The following is a 16,620-nucleotide window of genomic DNA, read 5'->3' as shown; positions in this document are numbered from 1 at the left end:
CCCAAAGGAGGCAGAGAGTGTGTATAGATGGGTCTTTTTCTAAATGGAGGTCAGTCACCAGTGGTGTGTCCCAGGGATCTGTTCTGGGACCCTTGCTGTTTGTTATTTTCATAAATGACCTGGATGAGGAAGTGGAGGGATGGGTTGTTAAGTTTGCCGATGACACGAAGGTTGGTGGGGTTGTGGATAGTCTGGAGGGATGTCAGAAGCTACAGAGGGACATAGATAGGATGCAAGACTGGGCGGAGAAGCGGCAGATGGACTTCAACCCAGATAAATGCGTAGTGGTCCATTTTGGCAGGTCAAATGGGATGAAGGAGTACAATATAAAGGGAAAGACTCTTCATACGGTAGAGGATCAGAAGGACCTTGGGGTCCGGGTCCATAGGACTCTAAAATCAGCCCCGCAGGTGGAGGAGGTGGTTATGAAGGCGTATGGTGTGCTGGCCTTTATCAATCGAGGGATTGAGTTTAGGAGTCCGGGGATAATGATGCAGCTATATAAGACCCTTGTCAGACCCTACTTGGAGTACTGTGCTCAGTTCTGGTCGCCTCATTACAGGAAGGATGTGGAAAAGATTGAAAGGGTGCAGAGGAGATTTACAAGGATGTTGCCTGGATTGAGTGGCATGCCTTATGAGGATAGGCTGAGGGAGCTCGGTCTTTTCTCCTTGGAGAGACGTAGGATGAGAGGAGACCTAATAGAGGTATATAAGATGTTGAGAGGCATAGATCAGCTGGACTCTCAGAGGCTTTTTCTCAGGGTGGAAATGGCTGCTACGAGAGGACATAGGTTTAAGGTACAGGGGAAAGGTTAGGGGGAAGTTTTTCACACAGAGGGTGGTGGGCGAGTGGAATCGGCTGCCGTCAGTGGTGGTGGAGGCAAACTCAATAGGGTCTTTTAAGAGACTCCTGGATGAGTACATGGGACTTAATAGGATGGAGGGTTATAGGTAGGCCTAAAAGGAGGGATATGTTTGACACAACTTGTAGGGCCGAAGGGCCTGTTTTTTTGCTGTAGTTTTTCTATGTTTCTTTCTATGTTTCTTACACTCATATTTCATCTCTCCCCCCTTATTGCTTTTTTAGTTGTCCTCTGCTTGCTTTTAAAGGCGTCCCAATCCTCTGGCTGTCCCACTAATCCTCACCACTTTGTATGCTTTTACTTTTGCTTTTATGCTGTCCTTGACTTCCTTGGAGGAGGAAAAATTTCTGTTTGTGCCTCCCGAATAACTCCCAAAAACTCCTGTCATTGCTGTTCCGCTATCTTCCCTGCTAGGCTCCCTTTCCAATCAACTCTGGCCAGCTCCTCCCTCATGTCTTTGTAGTTACCTTTATTTAATTGTAATAAAGTTACATCTGATTCCAGCTTCTCCCTCTCAAACTGCAAGGTAAATTCTATCATATTGTGGCTACTGCTCCCTTCGGGTTCCTTCGCCTTAAGTTCCCTAATCAAGTCTGCCTCATTACACATCACCAAATCCAGAATTGCCTGTTCCCTAGTAGGCTCTGTCACAAGCTGCTCCAAAAAACCACCTCTTAGACATTCCACAAATTCCTTTTCTTGGGATCCATTCATTACCTACCTGATTTTCCCAGTCAATCTGCATATTGAAGCCCCCATGATTATTGTAATATTGCCTTTTTTATATGCCTTTTCTATTTCCTGATTTATTTTCTGCCCCACATCCTGACTACTGCGAGGGGGCCTGTACATAATTCCCATCAGGTCTTTTTACCTTTGTGATTCCTCATACTAACAATGCAACCCCACCCCCTTTGCCCATCTGCCTGTCCTTTCGATCGGACACATATCTTTGAATATTTAGATCCCAGCCCTGATCCCTTTGCAGCCACGTCTCTGTGGTGCCCACAACATCGTAACGCTGAAAAATGGCAAATGGAATTTAACACAGACAAGTGTGAGATATTGCACTTTGGAAGGACAAACCAAAGAAGAACGTACAGGGTAAATGGTAGGACTCTGAAGAGTGCAGTTGAACAGAGGGATCTGGGAATACAGGTACAGAATTCCCTAAAAGTGACGTCACAGGTGGATAGGGTCGTAAAGAGTGCCTTTGGTACATTGGCCTTTATAAATCGGAGTATCGAGTATAAAAGTTGGAGTGTTATGGTAAGGTTATATAAGGCATTGGTGAGGCCGAATTTGGAGTATTGTGTACAGTTTTGGTCACCTAGTTACAGGAAGGATGTAAATAAGATTGAAAGAGTGCAGAGAAGGTTCACAAGGATGTTGCCGGGACTTGAGAAGCTGAGTTACAGAGAGAGATTGAATAGGTTGGGACTTTATTCCCTGGAGCGTAGAAGATTGAGGGGAGATTTGATAGAGGTGTATAAGATTTTGATGGGTATAGATAGAGTGAATGCAAGCAGGCTTTTTCCGCTGAGGCTAGGGGAGAAAAAAACCAGAGGGCATGGGTTAAGGGTGAAAGGAGAAAAGTTTAAAGGGAATATTAGGGGGGGCTTCTTCACGCAGAGAGTGGTGGGAGTGTGGAATGCGCTGCCGGATAAAGTGGTAAATGTGTAGTATGAACAGCTAGGAGCTAAATTAAAAAGCAGGAGCAAAATGGTAATAATCTCTGGATTACTATCTTCTGAGCCACGACCTAATTAGCACAGGGTCAATAAGAGGTGTATAAGATTTTGATGGGTATAGATAGAGTGAATGCAAGCAGGCTTTTTCCGCTGAGGCTAGGGGAGAAAAAAACCAGAGGGCATGGGTTAAGGGTGAAAGGAGAAAAGTTTAAAGGGAATATTAGGGGGGGGGCTTCTTCACGCAGAGAGCTTGCATTCACTCTATCTATACCCATCAAAATCTTATACACCTCTTATTGACCCTGTGCTAATTAGGTCACTCACAGCCACACCCTTGTGTCCCTGTCCACTGGCCGAATATTGGTATTTAATCTAAGAGGTGTGACTGCCTCCTGGAACACAGTGTCCAGGTATCTCTCCCCCTCCCTAATGTGTTGCAGCGTCCGAAGCTCAGAATCCAGCTCATCAACCCTGAGCCGGAGTTCCTCAAGCAACCAACACCTACTACAGAGATGCTCACTGGGAACCACAATTGGGTCCACCAGCTCCCACATCATGCATGAACAACACATCACCTGACCCTCCATCTCTATTTTATTTCATTCGTTTTTAATTTGGGTTTTAAATTTTTAAAATTATATATCTCCTTATTACCTCAGTCTCAGCGCAATTTCTAACCAGTAATTTAAATGGTTTTTCAAATTTAGCGCAGCTCCCTGTTAGCCAATCAAATCACAGCCCTCCTGAGCTGTCAGTTTTAAGGTTTTTTTTAACTGTACAGAGTCACTGTTTATTCAGCAGGGTAAGGATGCCTTCAGTGATTTTCCGAATCTTTGCGGCCATCTTCAACCCCCTCGACCATCTGACCTGTCTCAGCCGGAGTCAGGGCTGGAGCTGGAAGTTGAGACTCTGGCTGTTCGACCCACAGGCTGTATCCTCGCCTCCTGGGGAACCGTTTCGTCAATCCACAAGACAAACACCTCACAATCGTCATCTGCTGTCCCCGCTTTCTTTGCCGTACAGTCTTTTTTTTAATTTCAAAAATATACTTTATTCACAAAAAAAACTCTCCGATAAAACATTGCAAAATTACAGATCCAAAAGTCAAAAACAGTGCAAAAAAAAGGAATCATTTTTACAGTACAATACCGTGCTCATTTACAAAAACATTACATTCCGTTACATTTCATTTCTTAAAACTATATACATGTGTCAGAGTTTACTGTGTGCCGTTATTTTTCAGGTTGGCACACAGTTACGCAGGCCGAGGGTATTCTGCATCTGCTGTCCCCGCTATCTTTGCCGTACAGTCGCTGTCTGACCAGGCAGCAGGAGAGAGGAGCAGCATTTGCAGATGGTCCGTTTGACAGAGGGGTCCTGTCGAAGTACCAGCCTTTTGCTGATGGTGCGCTGGGTGTAACAGTAAAATCTTGCAAGCTCCTCATTCTCAGGGTTCTGGGCAAGCACACAGTGAGCAGCCTGATACAGGAAGTTCAGCCTCTGAAAGGCCTCCTTATCTTTCACTCCAGTCATTGCTGATCCAGCGAGAGAGACAATCTTCAGAGAATCAAGAGTCGCACTGACTGACCAATCAGCACTCTTCCTTACTGACCAATCAGCACTCTTTCTTACTGACCAATCAGCCCTCTCCCTTACTGACCAATCAGCACTCTCCCTTACTGACCAATCAGCACTCCCCCTTACTGACCAATCAGCACTCTCCCTTACTGACCAATCAGCACTCTCCCTTACTGACCAATCAGCACTCTCCCTTACTGACCAATCAGCACTCCCCCTTACTGACCAATCAGCACTCTCCCTTACTGACCAATCAGCACTCTCCCTTGTCGCCTCTGCTGCCTGTTTCACCGAACTCCTTGTTTTCACCCCAACTCCAAAAGCACTCTCACAGCGAGGCAGCACTCACTATGCAGTCAGAGCAGTACTGTGAGGCATTGTTTTTCTAGGTACAAGGAACTGGTCCAAATGACCTTCTACAGAACTTGGATCCAGAACATTAACTCTGTTTCTCTGCACAGACGCTCATAGAGTCATAGAGGTTTACAGCATGGAGGCTGTCAAGCCTGCTGAGTATTTGCAACAATCTTCAGCCAGAAGTGTCGAGTGGAAGATCCATCTCAGCCTCCTCTGGAGGTCCCCAGCATCACAGATGTCAACCTTCAGCCAATATCAGCCAGTGATAACAATAAATGGCTGAGGGCACTGGATCCTGCAAAGGCTATGGGCCCTGACAATATTCTGGCAGTAGTACGGAAGACTTGTGCTCCAGAACCTGCAGTTGCCTTAACCAAGTAATTCCAGTACAGTTACAACACTGACAACTACCCAGCAATGTGGAGAATTGCCCAGGTATGTCCTATACACAAGAAACAGAACAAATCCAACCTGGCCAATTACTGCCCTATCAGTCTATCCTTGACCATCAGTAAAGTGATGGACAGTGTCATCAACTGTGATATCAGGCAGTACTTACTTAGCAATAACCTACTCAGTTTGGGTTCTGCCAAGGTCACTCAGGAACCTTTCTTATTTATTTGTTCAACGGATGTGGTCTTCAGTAGGCATTTATTGCCTAATTGACCTTGAGAAGGTGGTGGTGAGCTGCCTTCTTGAACCACTGCAGTCCCTGAGCTGTAGGTACATCCACAGTGCTGGAGGTTGGTCCAGGAATTTGACCCAGTGACAGTGAAGGAATGGCAATATATTTCCAAGTCAGCGTGGTGAGTGACTTGAAGGAGAACTTGTAGCTGGCATTGTTGCCACGTATCATCTGCCTTTGTTCTTCCCTATGTGATCATGGGTTTGGAAGATACCATTGAGGGAGGCTTAGTGATTTCCTACAGTGCATCTAGTAGATAGTACACACTGCTACTGCTAATCGTTGGTGTTGGAAGGAGTGAATATTTAAGGCTGTGAATGAGATGCCAATCAAGTGGGCTTTTTTGTCCTGGATGGTGTCACGCTTCTTGAGTGTTGTTAGAACTCTTTTTTTTATTGTTCATGGGATGTGGGTGTTGCTGACTGGGTCAGCATTTATTAACTATCCCTAATTGCCCTTGAACTTTGACTTCCTGTGCCATTTTAAAGGGTAAAGTGTCCGACACATTCCTGTGAATCTGGAGTCACATGTAGGCCAGAGCAGGTAAGGACAGCAGATTTTCTTCCCTAAAGGGACATTAGTGAAGCAGATGGACTTTTACAACAATTGACAATGTTTCATGGTCATCATTAGGCCTTTAAATCCAGATTTTTATTGAATTCCAATCTGACCATCTGCCATGGTGGGATTTGAACCTGGGTCTCAGAGCATTACCTGGGGTCTCTGGATTACTAATACCATGACAATACTGCATGCCACCACTTCCCAATACCATCCAGGCAACTAGAGAGTATTCCATCACACTCCTGGCTTGTAACTTGTAAATGGAGGACAGGCTTTGAGGACACTGTGACATAGTGATCTTGTCACTAGGCTAATAATCCAGGGTAATGCTTAGGGGACCTGGGTTTCAAACCGACCATGGCAAACGGTGGAATTGGAATTCAATTTTTTGTTATCCGGGATTCTCAATTGTTGTAAAAATCCATCTGGTTCACTAATGTCCATTAGGGAAGGAGATCTGCCATCCTTACCTGGTCTGACCTATATGTGACTCCAGACCCACAGCAATGTGGTTGACTCTTAACTGCCTTCTGAAATGGCTGAGCCAGACATTTAGTTCAAGGGCTTTTAGGGATGGAAAAAAATGCCAAAATTGCAAACCAATCCTTCCTCCGCCCTGTCAGCTACACATCAGAAAGCCAATAGCATTATTCAAAGAGTAGGGGAATTTTTCCCCGTGTCCTGGTCTTGGTATCACATTGCTGTCTGTGGGATCTTGCTGTGCGCAAATGGGCCATGATGTTTCAAACATTACGACTTTAACAGTATTTCATTGGCTGCAAAGCTCTTTGGGATGTGATGTGGAGAGGTAGAAATGTAACTCTTTCTGTCTCTGCTTTCACACTCTGAAATTGTGAAAGAGGTTGCTGTGCTCAGAGTCCCAGTATATAACTAACCTGTCTCAATCTAATCTACCCAGTAACAGATGATTAAAGGACACAGAGCAGACTAATTGGTCTGTTTCAAATATCTGGCCTGTGTTTGGTAGAGTCAGGGACAGAGAACTGGAAGGAGAGTGGGAAGGAGAGAGAGTAAAAGTGTTCAACTGGGTGAGACAAGGTGACAAAGATCAGCATTAATCCCCTCGCCCTGTGACACTCGCTGGAGACCCCCAGGGCCTTTCCAGTGCTACCGTTTACCAAACCTGTGATAAGTGGGGGAATTCCCACCTAAATTCATTTTCTTATTTTTACCATGACCTCACCAATATTTAGAAGCAGGGTTAGAGTTGCGCAGCCTTTCCGCTCAAGAAAGAGCATGCTTTATTCTTGATAAAGTATAACTTCAGCAATTCATAGCATCATAAAATCATAGAATCCCTACAGTGCAGAAGGAGGCCATTCGGCCCATCGAGTCTGCACTGACCACAATCTCACCCAGGCCCTAATCCCGTAACCCCTCCTATTAACCCTGTTAATCCCCCTGACACTAGGATCAATTTAGCATGGCCAATCAACCTAATCCGCACATCTTTGGACTGTGGGAGGAAACTGGAGCACCCGGAGGAAACCCGAGGCTGGAATTGAACCCGGGTCCCTGGTGCTGTGAGGCAGCAGTGCTAGCCACTGTGCCACCCACAAAATATTCTGTCTTTGTAGTTTGTCATCTCCAGCTGCCCTCGAACATTTAATTTGACCCCCTTGGACCCTGGAGTTGAATAGAGAATGATTTCAGTGTCACTTGATTGAACCATGAAACTCTGTCGGATAACACTGATACACCAGCTCCTGTGTCTAGCTTGAATTCAGTCAGATGGCAATTTTCATCAAAGTCAGCATTTTAGTACTGGTTTGTATTTTTCTCTATTTCTTCCAAGAAAGTGCTTTCCTGGTCATCAAGTCTGGAATTTCTTGAATGGAGGTTCCTTTAACCGGTTCGTATTTTTGTCTACATTGCAGACAGATTTTCAGGAACAGCAGACCACTTTAATGACCTAAACGGCCATGCCCTTGGCACTGCACAATCCACGTGGGGCATTCTTGCTGCCTGTGAACATGTTGGGACATTGGAAAATGGTCATAGCCATTTTCTTGGGGTGTTTCCCTGCTACTGCTGCACTATACTTTCACTTTTACAACCCACAAGTTGAATTACTGCATCTTGGGAACTTTCCCTCACATCTCTGACAAAACCCTTGTTCTGCTGCAACTCTTCAGCCTCTGTGGCTGGCTGCTTAAATTTAAATCTTCCTGAGATTATAAGGAGTCAGAGAGATTCCCATTTAAAACTCCATTGATTGTTCTATCTCTGATCAGGTCATCTTTCAGTGTTCCATACTCATCATTTTTGAGAAGGCGGTACAATTTGTTGCTGAGTCAATCCCTTTACTCTGTTTTTGACTACGTTAATTAAACTTTGTCCTCTTAATGACAATATTTTGATAAAGAATCAAATGCTCCACTGACATCATCATAGAAGGCAATCTCTTTCTTCACATTGTTTGGCCAGCACATCATCTGCTATGCTTCCAACAGCATATAACAACGTGCTGACTTGATCTTTGTTTATTTTATTCGCGAGGTCTGGGCTGTTGTGATAAAACCTCTTCACTAATTTTGTCATTATGCAGCTTCTCAGGGTTCTCAATATCTTGAAATGATTCTAGTGGGGGAAAGTACTAATAACCATTTCTCACCCAGAAATCGAGGTTGTCTTTTCCTGCTCCAGTCGCTGGGCTACCCTTGTCATTTTGTCGTCTCCAGTGTTGCTGATGGGTTGGCCTCAAAGTCCTCCATCTACTGAGATACACGACTGATGGGTTTCACTGGAGGCTTTTCCCACCATTTTCTATTGTTTCTCTGTGGGAGTAGTCACTGCTACCATCACCTGTTATCTTGGTTTGATCTTGGGATTTGTTAGCTTCTTACTCGAACAGACCTTGCGGGAGGCAATACTCTCAGTTCAAAACACATTTATTTATGGGCTAACTATATACACAGGTTAAATTAGACCAAGGCTAAGATTTTCCAGCCTCCCCCGACAGATATTCCTCCAATGGATCTGGCAAGCCAATGGTATTCCGATCCTGACAAAGTCTACAGGATTTTGCATGGCTCACTCAACTGCCTGCCCTACCACTGGGGGACCTCCTCTGGGGGTTGGCTTACCGGAAAATCCCACTGGCAGGGAGAGCCAGAAAATCCCGCTCACAGACTTAGCTACAGCTACTCTCAGAGATGGTACTCAGTCTTCTTCTCTCAGTGGATGACTGCACTATGATGTAGCTCCTTACACACATACTGAATACCTATCATTCGAGATAAGCTTTTACTATTCCAAAACTGTGAACCAGCAAAGAACCTAATTTAATCAAACCCAACTCTAATATAATGATCATTGATTGTCTAGATTGCACAAAAAAGCATCCAGCAACTGTTGTGAGAAGACAGAGTATTACAGCATGTGAGCAATACATGTTGTAATGTGCACTTCCTCTCATTCACATCCTGTGAAACATGTAGGACACTGAGATTGTACTATCAGTATCATAATGTTCAAAATTTCCTGTTAAATAAATCTGTAATTTCCTGTAAAATAAATCTGTAATTTTAAATGTAGAAACATTCTTCATACTAATGTACAATATTTATTTTCAAATGCTAATTATGGGGGTGGAGGGGGAGCACAAGGCTGAAGGTTCACCAGGGGCACCCTAATACTCTTGCACCACTGCTGGTGATCTGTGTCAGAGTTTGCCTTTACTAACGCTCAACATCTTACACACACACCATCTACACAGAGGGTTCAGGCTGCAATCAGACCTGGTGACAGTAGTGAAGTGGCAATGTAATCCAGTAGCAGAGCTCTGGGGACACAGGTTCAAATCCCACCACAGCAGACAGTGGAATTTAAATTCAGTTAATAAATCTGCATTTAAAGCTAGACTTAGAAATGGTGACCATGAAAGCATTGTTGTAAAAAAAAAAGCCGGGTGCACTAATGCCTTTCATAGAAGGAAATCTGCTGTCCTTACTGGGTCTGGACTAGAATCACATTATTCTACAGTGCAGGAGAAGGCCATTTGGTCCATCAAGTCTGTACCGACTCATCTTACCCGGGCCCTACCCCCGTAATCCCATGTATTTACCCCACTAATCCACCCCAACACATTTGGGACACTAAGGGTCAATTTAGCATGGCTAATCAACCGAACCTGCACATCTTTGGACTATGGAAGGAAACCGGAGCAACTGGAGGAAACCCGGTTAACTCTGAACTTCCCTCCAAAATGGCACAAACCACTATAGAAAAATTTGATAAGGAATGAAACCGGATGGACCACCCAGCATTGACCTGGGCACGAGAAACAAAAATGGCAAACCCAGCACTGTTGAGCCTGTGAAGTCCTCCTGACTAACATTTTTTCAGTTTTTCAAGGAATGTCTGTCTAGAGTTCTACAGGACAACATTCCGAGCAGACAGGGAGGTGTTGGTAGGTTAAAGGAACCGTGGTGCATGAAAGCTGTGCGGGACCTAGTCGAGAAGAAAAGGAAAGCGTACAAAAGGTTCAGAGTGCTTGGCGAAGATCGGGATCTAGATGAGTATACGGCTTGTAGGAAGGGACTAAAGAAGGAAATTAGGAGAGCCAGAAGGGGTCACGAGAAGGCGTTCTATAAATATGTGAAGAGTAAAAGGATGAGACGTGAAGGAATAGGGCCTATAAAAGGTGAAGGCGGGAAAGTCTGTACGGAACCAGTAGAAATGGCAGAGGTGCTCAATGAGTATTTTGCCTCGGTTTTCACAGAGGAGAAGGACATGGGTGGATGTACTGCGGGCTTGCGGTGGACTAAAAAGATTGAGTATGTGGACTTTAGGAAAGAGGTTGTGCTGGAATCTTTGAATGGCATCAAGATAGATAAGTCGCCGGGTCCGGATGGAATGTACCCTAGGTTACTGTGGGAGGCGAGGGAAGAGATTGCAGAGCCTCTGGCGATGATCTTTGCGTCATCGATGGAGACGGGAGAGGTGCTGGAGGATTGGAGGATTGCGGATGTGGTTCCTATTTTCAAGAAGGAGAATAGGGATAGCCCAGGAAATTACCGGCCGGTGAGTCTAACCTCAGTGGTTGGTAAGCTGATGGAGAAGATCCTGAGGGACAGGATTTATGAGCATTTAGAGAGGTTTAGTATGCTCAAGAATACTCAGCATGGCTTTGTCAAAGGCATTTGACAAAGTGTGGCATCAAAGCGCCCTAGGAAAACTGGAATCAATGGGTATCGGGGCCAAACTCTCTGTTGTTTGGAGTCATACCTGGCACATAGGAAGGTGGTTGTGGTTGTGGAGGGTCAGTCATCTCAGCTCCAGGACATCTCTGCAGGAGCCCCTCAGGGTAATGTGCGAGATCCAACCAACTTCGGCTGTTTCATCAATGACTTTCCCTCTGTCATAAGGTCAGAAGTAGGGATTTTCGCCGATGATTGCACAATGTTCAGCATCATTCGTGACTCCTCAGATACTGAAGTAGTCCATGTTCAAATGCAACAAGATGTGGCATGGTGGCACAGAGGTGAGCACTGCTGCCTCACAGCGTCAGGGACCTAGGTTTGATTCCCGGCTTGGGTCACTGTCTGTGTGCAGTTTGCACATTCTCCCCGTGTCTGTGTGGGTTTCCGCCGGGTGCTCTGATTTCCTCCCACAGTCCAAAGATGTGCAGGTTAGGTGGATTGGCCATGCTAAAATTGCCCCTAGCTAAGGTAAATACATGGGGTTATGGGGATAGAGCCTGGATGGGATTGTGGTCGGTGCAGACTTGATGGGCTGAATGGCCTTCTCCTGCACTGTAAGATTCTATGATTCAAGATCTGGACAATATCCAGTTTGGGCTGACAAGTGGCAAGTAACATTCATGCTACACAAATGCCAGACAATCACCAATAAGAGACACTCTAATCACCGCTCCTTAACATTCACTGGTGTAACCATCACTGAATCCCCCACTGTCAACATTCTTGGGGTTACCATTGATCAGAAACTCAACCGACTCACCACATAAACACAGTGGCTACAAGAGCAGGTCAGAGGCTAGGAATACTGCGACGACTAACTCACCTCCTGACTCCCCAAAGTCTGACCACCATCTACAAGGCACAAATCAGGAGTGTGATGGAATACTCCCCACTTGCCTGGATGAGTGCAGCTTCAACAACAGTCAAGACACCATCCAGGACAAAACAGCCCACTTGATTGAGACCACATCAATTATCTTAAAAATTCAATCCCTCCACCACCAATGCACAGTAGCAGCAGTGTGCATCATCTACAAGGTACAGTGCATAAATTCACCAAGGCTCCTGCAACATTACCTTCTAAACCAAAGATAGGCAACCAAGGCTAGTGAGTGGGCTGTGTGCGAAGGAGGTCTTTTACTCCACACGTGGTGGCCTCCGCTACCACTCTTGGACGTGTGTGTCTCTCCCGCAGATGGAGGAAATGACAGAAGTGTCACACTGGGACAAGGAGGAGAGAAAGTGAGCCATTGTTTATGCCTGACCAGTGAATCTGCTTGAGTGAGCGTTTTTGAGATGCCCAAACCCTGATGGTTCTAGACTTCGGAATTATGTTCTAGCCCTGTGATTCACCAGAATGAAAAGAGAGATGAGTGGGTGACACAAAAAGCCAAATTCTATTTAGTAAGGAATGAAATTAACCAGACCTGTCAACATGTACACATAACCAATTACTATGCTATGGAAGGAAGAGACCATAATGATACAACGGATATTTTTGGTTTACACAATTTTACACAATTCCCAACCACCCTTCCTCAACACTTGGCTAATTGGGGATTTCTGGGGGCTGTAGATTATATTCACCACTCCTGGAATCAAAGGGGCAGTACTGCCTTTAAGAAAAGATCAGGGCCGTCTTGCCTTCAAGGGACACCCATCTTGGTCGAGCGGTCAGGTCGGTATAAAAATCTTTGCTGTGCAACCCAGGTATTCAGTCTGGGGTTGTGTCCGAAAATGCAGTTTCTTGTATCCTGGATCTTTGCTGGTAAGTACTTGTTGAATTTCTTTCTTTGGTGGTTGAAGAGTAATTTTAGAGTCTTTTCAACTGTTGGAGCTGATAAGGAACATGGTTGCGGCTCAATCAAAGTTGGTTAGTTCTGTTTGGAGAAGAGTCCCTGGCTGTAGTTGTGGAGAAGTGAACAACCCAAGTGCTCTGGGTAAAGGAGTCTCCTGCCCTATGTCTTAATCCAATTTTTAAAAGATGCAGCCTTTGAAATTCTGCTCGGCTTCTCCCAACAGTCGGTTGAATTTTGATGAGAGTGCTTGAAGCTCATGAGGTGCGAAATAGTTTTTGATGGTCCTCAGGAGGGTATTCATCGTTTTCCCAGTGAGATGGTTTTGCAAGACACAGCCTGGGCCCAAACCTGTTGGATTTTGCAGACAACTTGTAGTTTTTAATGTGTACTGTCCATAGCTGTTGTAATGGGTGGCATTGTTAGCCAGGTCTGGCAGGAACCATTTTTGCATAACTAGCAGGCTAGTTTTGCCATGACTCGTTGTTCTATCTCAGCTCAAGCAACTCCTAGATGGATTTGATAAGACTGTGTATCTCTTTCTCTGTCGATGTCTTGATGTCTTGTTTGCAGTCATTTTAAGTCCATGAGTTTTGAAACATAGAATTTTACGTTTGTCCGTATTTCAGCCAGTTTTATCCATATTCCACATATTGTCTTGGTATCTATTCATAGATGGATTTACCTCATCTTACAGTGAATGGCCCTCCTTCAGCTCAGTGGGCCGCAAGATTGAAATCGGGCTTGTTCACTAACTATGACCCCATGAATGAGGTGAAATACATTTAATACATACTGATATTTCATAACAAGTGATAGAAAATGCATAATCATTTATAGATTAATCGAACTATCAACTTTAAATATTAAAAACAAAAGAAATATTTACACTTTGAATGCAGAGGGGATACATGGTTCTCACAATCAATGTTGGGTGCAATCAGCATGCTTCACTTAGGCAAGAATTAGGGAGCATAAGATGGGAACAGAAAGTGTCAGGGAAAGGCACAAATGAAAAGTGGAACTTGTTCAAGGCACAAATACTGCGTGTCCTTGATAGGTATGTCCCTGTCAGGCAGGGAGGAAATGGCCGAGTGAGGGAACCATGGTTCACAAAAGAGGTTGAATGTCTTGTCAAGAGGAAAAAGGAAGCGTATGTAAGGATGAGAAAACAAGGTTCAGTTGGGTCGCTTGAGGGTTACAAGGTAGCAAGGAATGAGCTAAAACAAAGGGCTTAGGAGAGTTAGGAGGGGGCATGAGAAGTCCTTGGTGGGTCGGATCAAGGAAAACCCCAAGGCTTTTTACTCTTATGTGAGAAATAAAAGAATGACCAGGGTGAGGTTAGGGCCGGTCAAGGATAGTAGTGGGAACTTGTGCATGGAGTCAGAAGAGATAGGAGAGGCGATGAATGAATACTTTTCTTCAGTGTTCACCAAGGAGAGGGACCATGTTTTTGAGGATGAGAGTGTGATACAGGCTGATGGGCTGGAGGAGGTAGATGTTCTGAGGGAAGATGTATCAGCAATTTTGAAAACCCTGAGGGTTGATACATCCCCTGGGCCAGATGGGATATATCCTAGGATTCTTTGGGAGGCAAGGGATGAGATTGCAGAGCCTTTGGCTTTGATCTTTGGGTCCTCACTGTCCACGGGGTTAGTGCCAGAGGACTGGAGAGTGGCGAATGTTGTTCCTCTGTTCAAGAAAAGAAATAGGAATGACCCTGATAATTATCGGCCGGTTAGTCTTACTTCGGTGGTCGGTAAGTTAATGGAAAAGGTCCTGAGGGATAGGATTTATGACCATTTGGAAAGATGGAGCTTAATCCGGGATAATCAACACGGATTCATGAAGGGTAAGTCTTGCCTCACAAATTTGATTGAATTCTTTGAGGAGGTAACTAAGTGTGTAGATGAAGGTAGAGCAGTTGATGTCGTATACATGGATTTTAGTAAGGCGTTTGATAAGGTTCCCCATGGTCGGCTCATGAAGAAAGTAAGGAGGTGTGGGATAGAGGGAATTTTGGCCGATTGGATAAGTAACTGACTATCTCATACAGAGGGTGGTGGTGGATGGAAAATTTTCAGACTGGAGACCAGTTACCAGCGGTGTACCACAGGGATCCTCTGCTATTTGTGATTTTTATCAATGACTTGGAGGAGGGGGGGCTGAAGGGTGGGTCAGTAAATTTGCTGATGACACCAAGATTGGTGGAGTAGTGGATGAGGTGGAGGGCTGTTGTAGGCTGCAAAGAGACATTGATAGGATGCAGAGCTGGGCCGAAAAATGGCAGATGGAGTTTAACCCTGATAAGTGCGAGGTGATTCATTTTGAATGGGATTACAGGGTCAACGGCAGGGTTCTGAGGAATGTGGAGGAACAGAGAGATCTTGGGGTTCATATCCACAGATCTCTGAAGGTTGCCACTCAAGTGGATGGAGCCGTGAAGAAGGCCTATAGTGTGTTAGCGTTCATTAACAGGGGGTTTGAGTTTAAGAGCCATGGCTGACTCTCAACTGTCCTCCAAGGGCAACTAGGAATGGGCAAGTAATGCTGGCCAGCCAGCGATGTCAATGTCCCATGGAATTAATTAAAAAAAACACTGAGACCTTCAGCAGAGGAGGTTCTTCAAACAGTGAGAGAGCTTGTGAAGAGGTCCTATACACTGAAAGCACCTGCTGGAGAGTTGGGTCACCACACCCTGAGAGAGCCCAATGGAGAGGAGGTCCCAGTGGCTGGGAAAGGGGATGATGGGTCATAGAATCATACAGCACAGAAGAGGACCTTCGACTCATCAAGTCCACACTGACACCTTAGAAACACCTGAACTCCCACCTAATCCCATCTACCAGCACGTGGGCCATAGACCTGAATGTTATAATGTGTCAAGTGCTCAACCAGATACTTTTTAAAGGATGTGAGGCAACCCACCTCGACCACCCTCCCAGGCAATGCATTCCAGAACATCACCACCCTCTGGGTAAAAACGTTTTTCCTCTCATCTCCCCCTCACCTTGAACATATGTCTCCTCGTGACTGACCCTTCAATTAATCATAGAATCATAGAATCCCTACAGTACAGAAAGAGGCCATTCGGCCCATCGAGTCTGCACCGACCACAATCCCACCCAGGCCCTACCCCCATATCCTTACGTATTTACCCACTAATCCCTCTAACCTACATATCTCAGGACACTAAGGGCAATTTTAGCATGGCCAATCAACCTAACCCGCACATCTTTGGACTGTGGGAGGAAACCGGAGCACCCGGAGGAAACCCATGCAGACACGAGGAGAATGTGCAAACTCCACACAGACAGTGACCCAAGCCGGGAATCGAACCCGGGACCCTGGAGCTGTGAAGCAGCAGTGCTAACCACTGTGCTACCGTGCCGCCGTTAAGGGGAACAGCTGCTCCTTATCCACTGTTCATGTCTCTCATAATCTTGTACACATCAATCAGGTCGTCCCTCAGTCTTCTCTGTTCCAATGAAAACAACCCAAGCCTACCCAACCTCTCTTCATAACTTAAATGTTCCATCCAAGACAGCATCCTGGTGAATCTCCTCTGCACCCCCTCCAGTGCAAGTGGGTCTTCACACACACAGAGATCCCAAAATGGAGGCTTGGAGAAGGGGCCATCACATAAACACAACATGGAGTGGGGCTGCTTTGCTCCCTCCCTGTGTGGTGCTGGTGTTTTGGAGCTCTGGTGTCTTTCTCACTCTCTGTGGGATTGCTGGGTCCCAGTAGTAACCCTGGGTCCTGCTCCAGGACCACTCTGCACCAAGCCTCAATTACACCAGCCGGCTCTGAGGGATGACTCTCCCACCTTCCAGGCACACTCCCGAATCACACTTGC

General features: G+C 45.5%; 2 protein-coding genes across 2 annotated transcripts in view; one reads left to right on the top strand and one right to left on the bottom strand.

Annotated features, from left to right (window-relative positions):
• Positions 1-16,620, top strand: part of LOC144497116 (proteasome subunit beta type-8-like) — an 811,476-nt gene that overhangs the window by 46,866 nt on the left and 747,990 nt on the right.
• Positions 3,333-4,113, bottom strand: rpp21 (ribonuclease P subunit p21). The gene is made up of 2 exons (XM_078217908.1): positions 3,865-4,113; positions 3,333-3,580 (listed from the first exon to the last, which is right to left on the bottom strand). The coding sequence occupies exons 1-2, from the start codon at positions 4,087-4,089 to the stop codon at positions 3,371-3,373; spliced, it is 435 nt and encodes a 144-aa protein (XP_078074034.1). The 5' UTR covers positions 4,090-4,113; the 3' UTR covers positions 3,333-3,370.

Source organism: Mustelus asterias, chromosome 8 (assembly GCF_964213995.1).
Source record: "Mustelus asterias chromosome 8, sMusAst1.hap1.1, whole genome shotgun sequence".
In the NCBI taxonomy this organism is placed as follows: Eukaryota; Metazoa; Chordata; class Chondrichthyes; order Carcharhiniformes; family Triakidae; genus Mustelus; species Mustelus asterias.
The sequence above is the reverse complement of the archived record's forward strand: the minus strand, read 5'-3'. Positions and strand labels throughout refer to the sequence as shown.

What these genes read in the sequence shown, in the direction of transcription:
- rpp21 (XM_078217908.1), bottom strand. Translation starts at nt 4,089, where the DNA reads ATGACTGGAGTGAAAGATAAGGAGGCCTTTCAGAGGCTGAACTTCCTG. An exon ending in TGCCTGGTCAGACAGCGACT is followed by an intron (nt 3,581 to 3,864) that starts GTACGGCAAAGA and finishes ATTAAAAAAAAG; the next exon opens with ACTGTACGGCAAAGAAAGCG.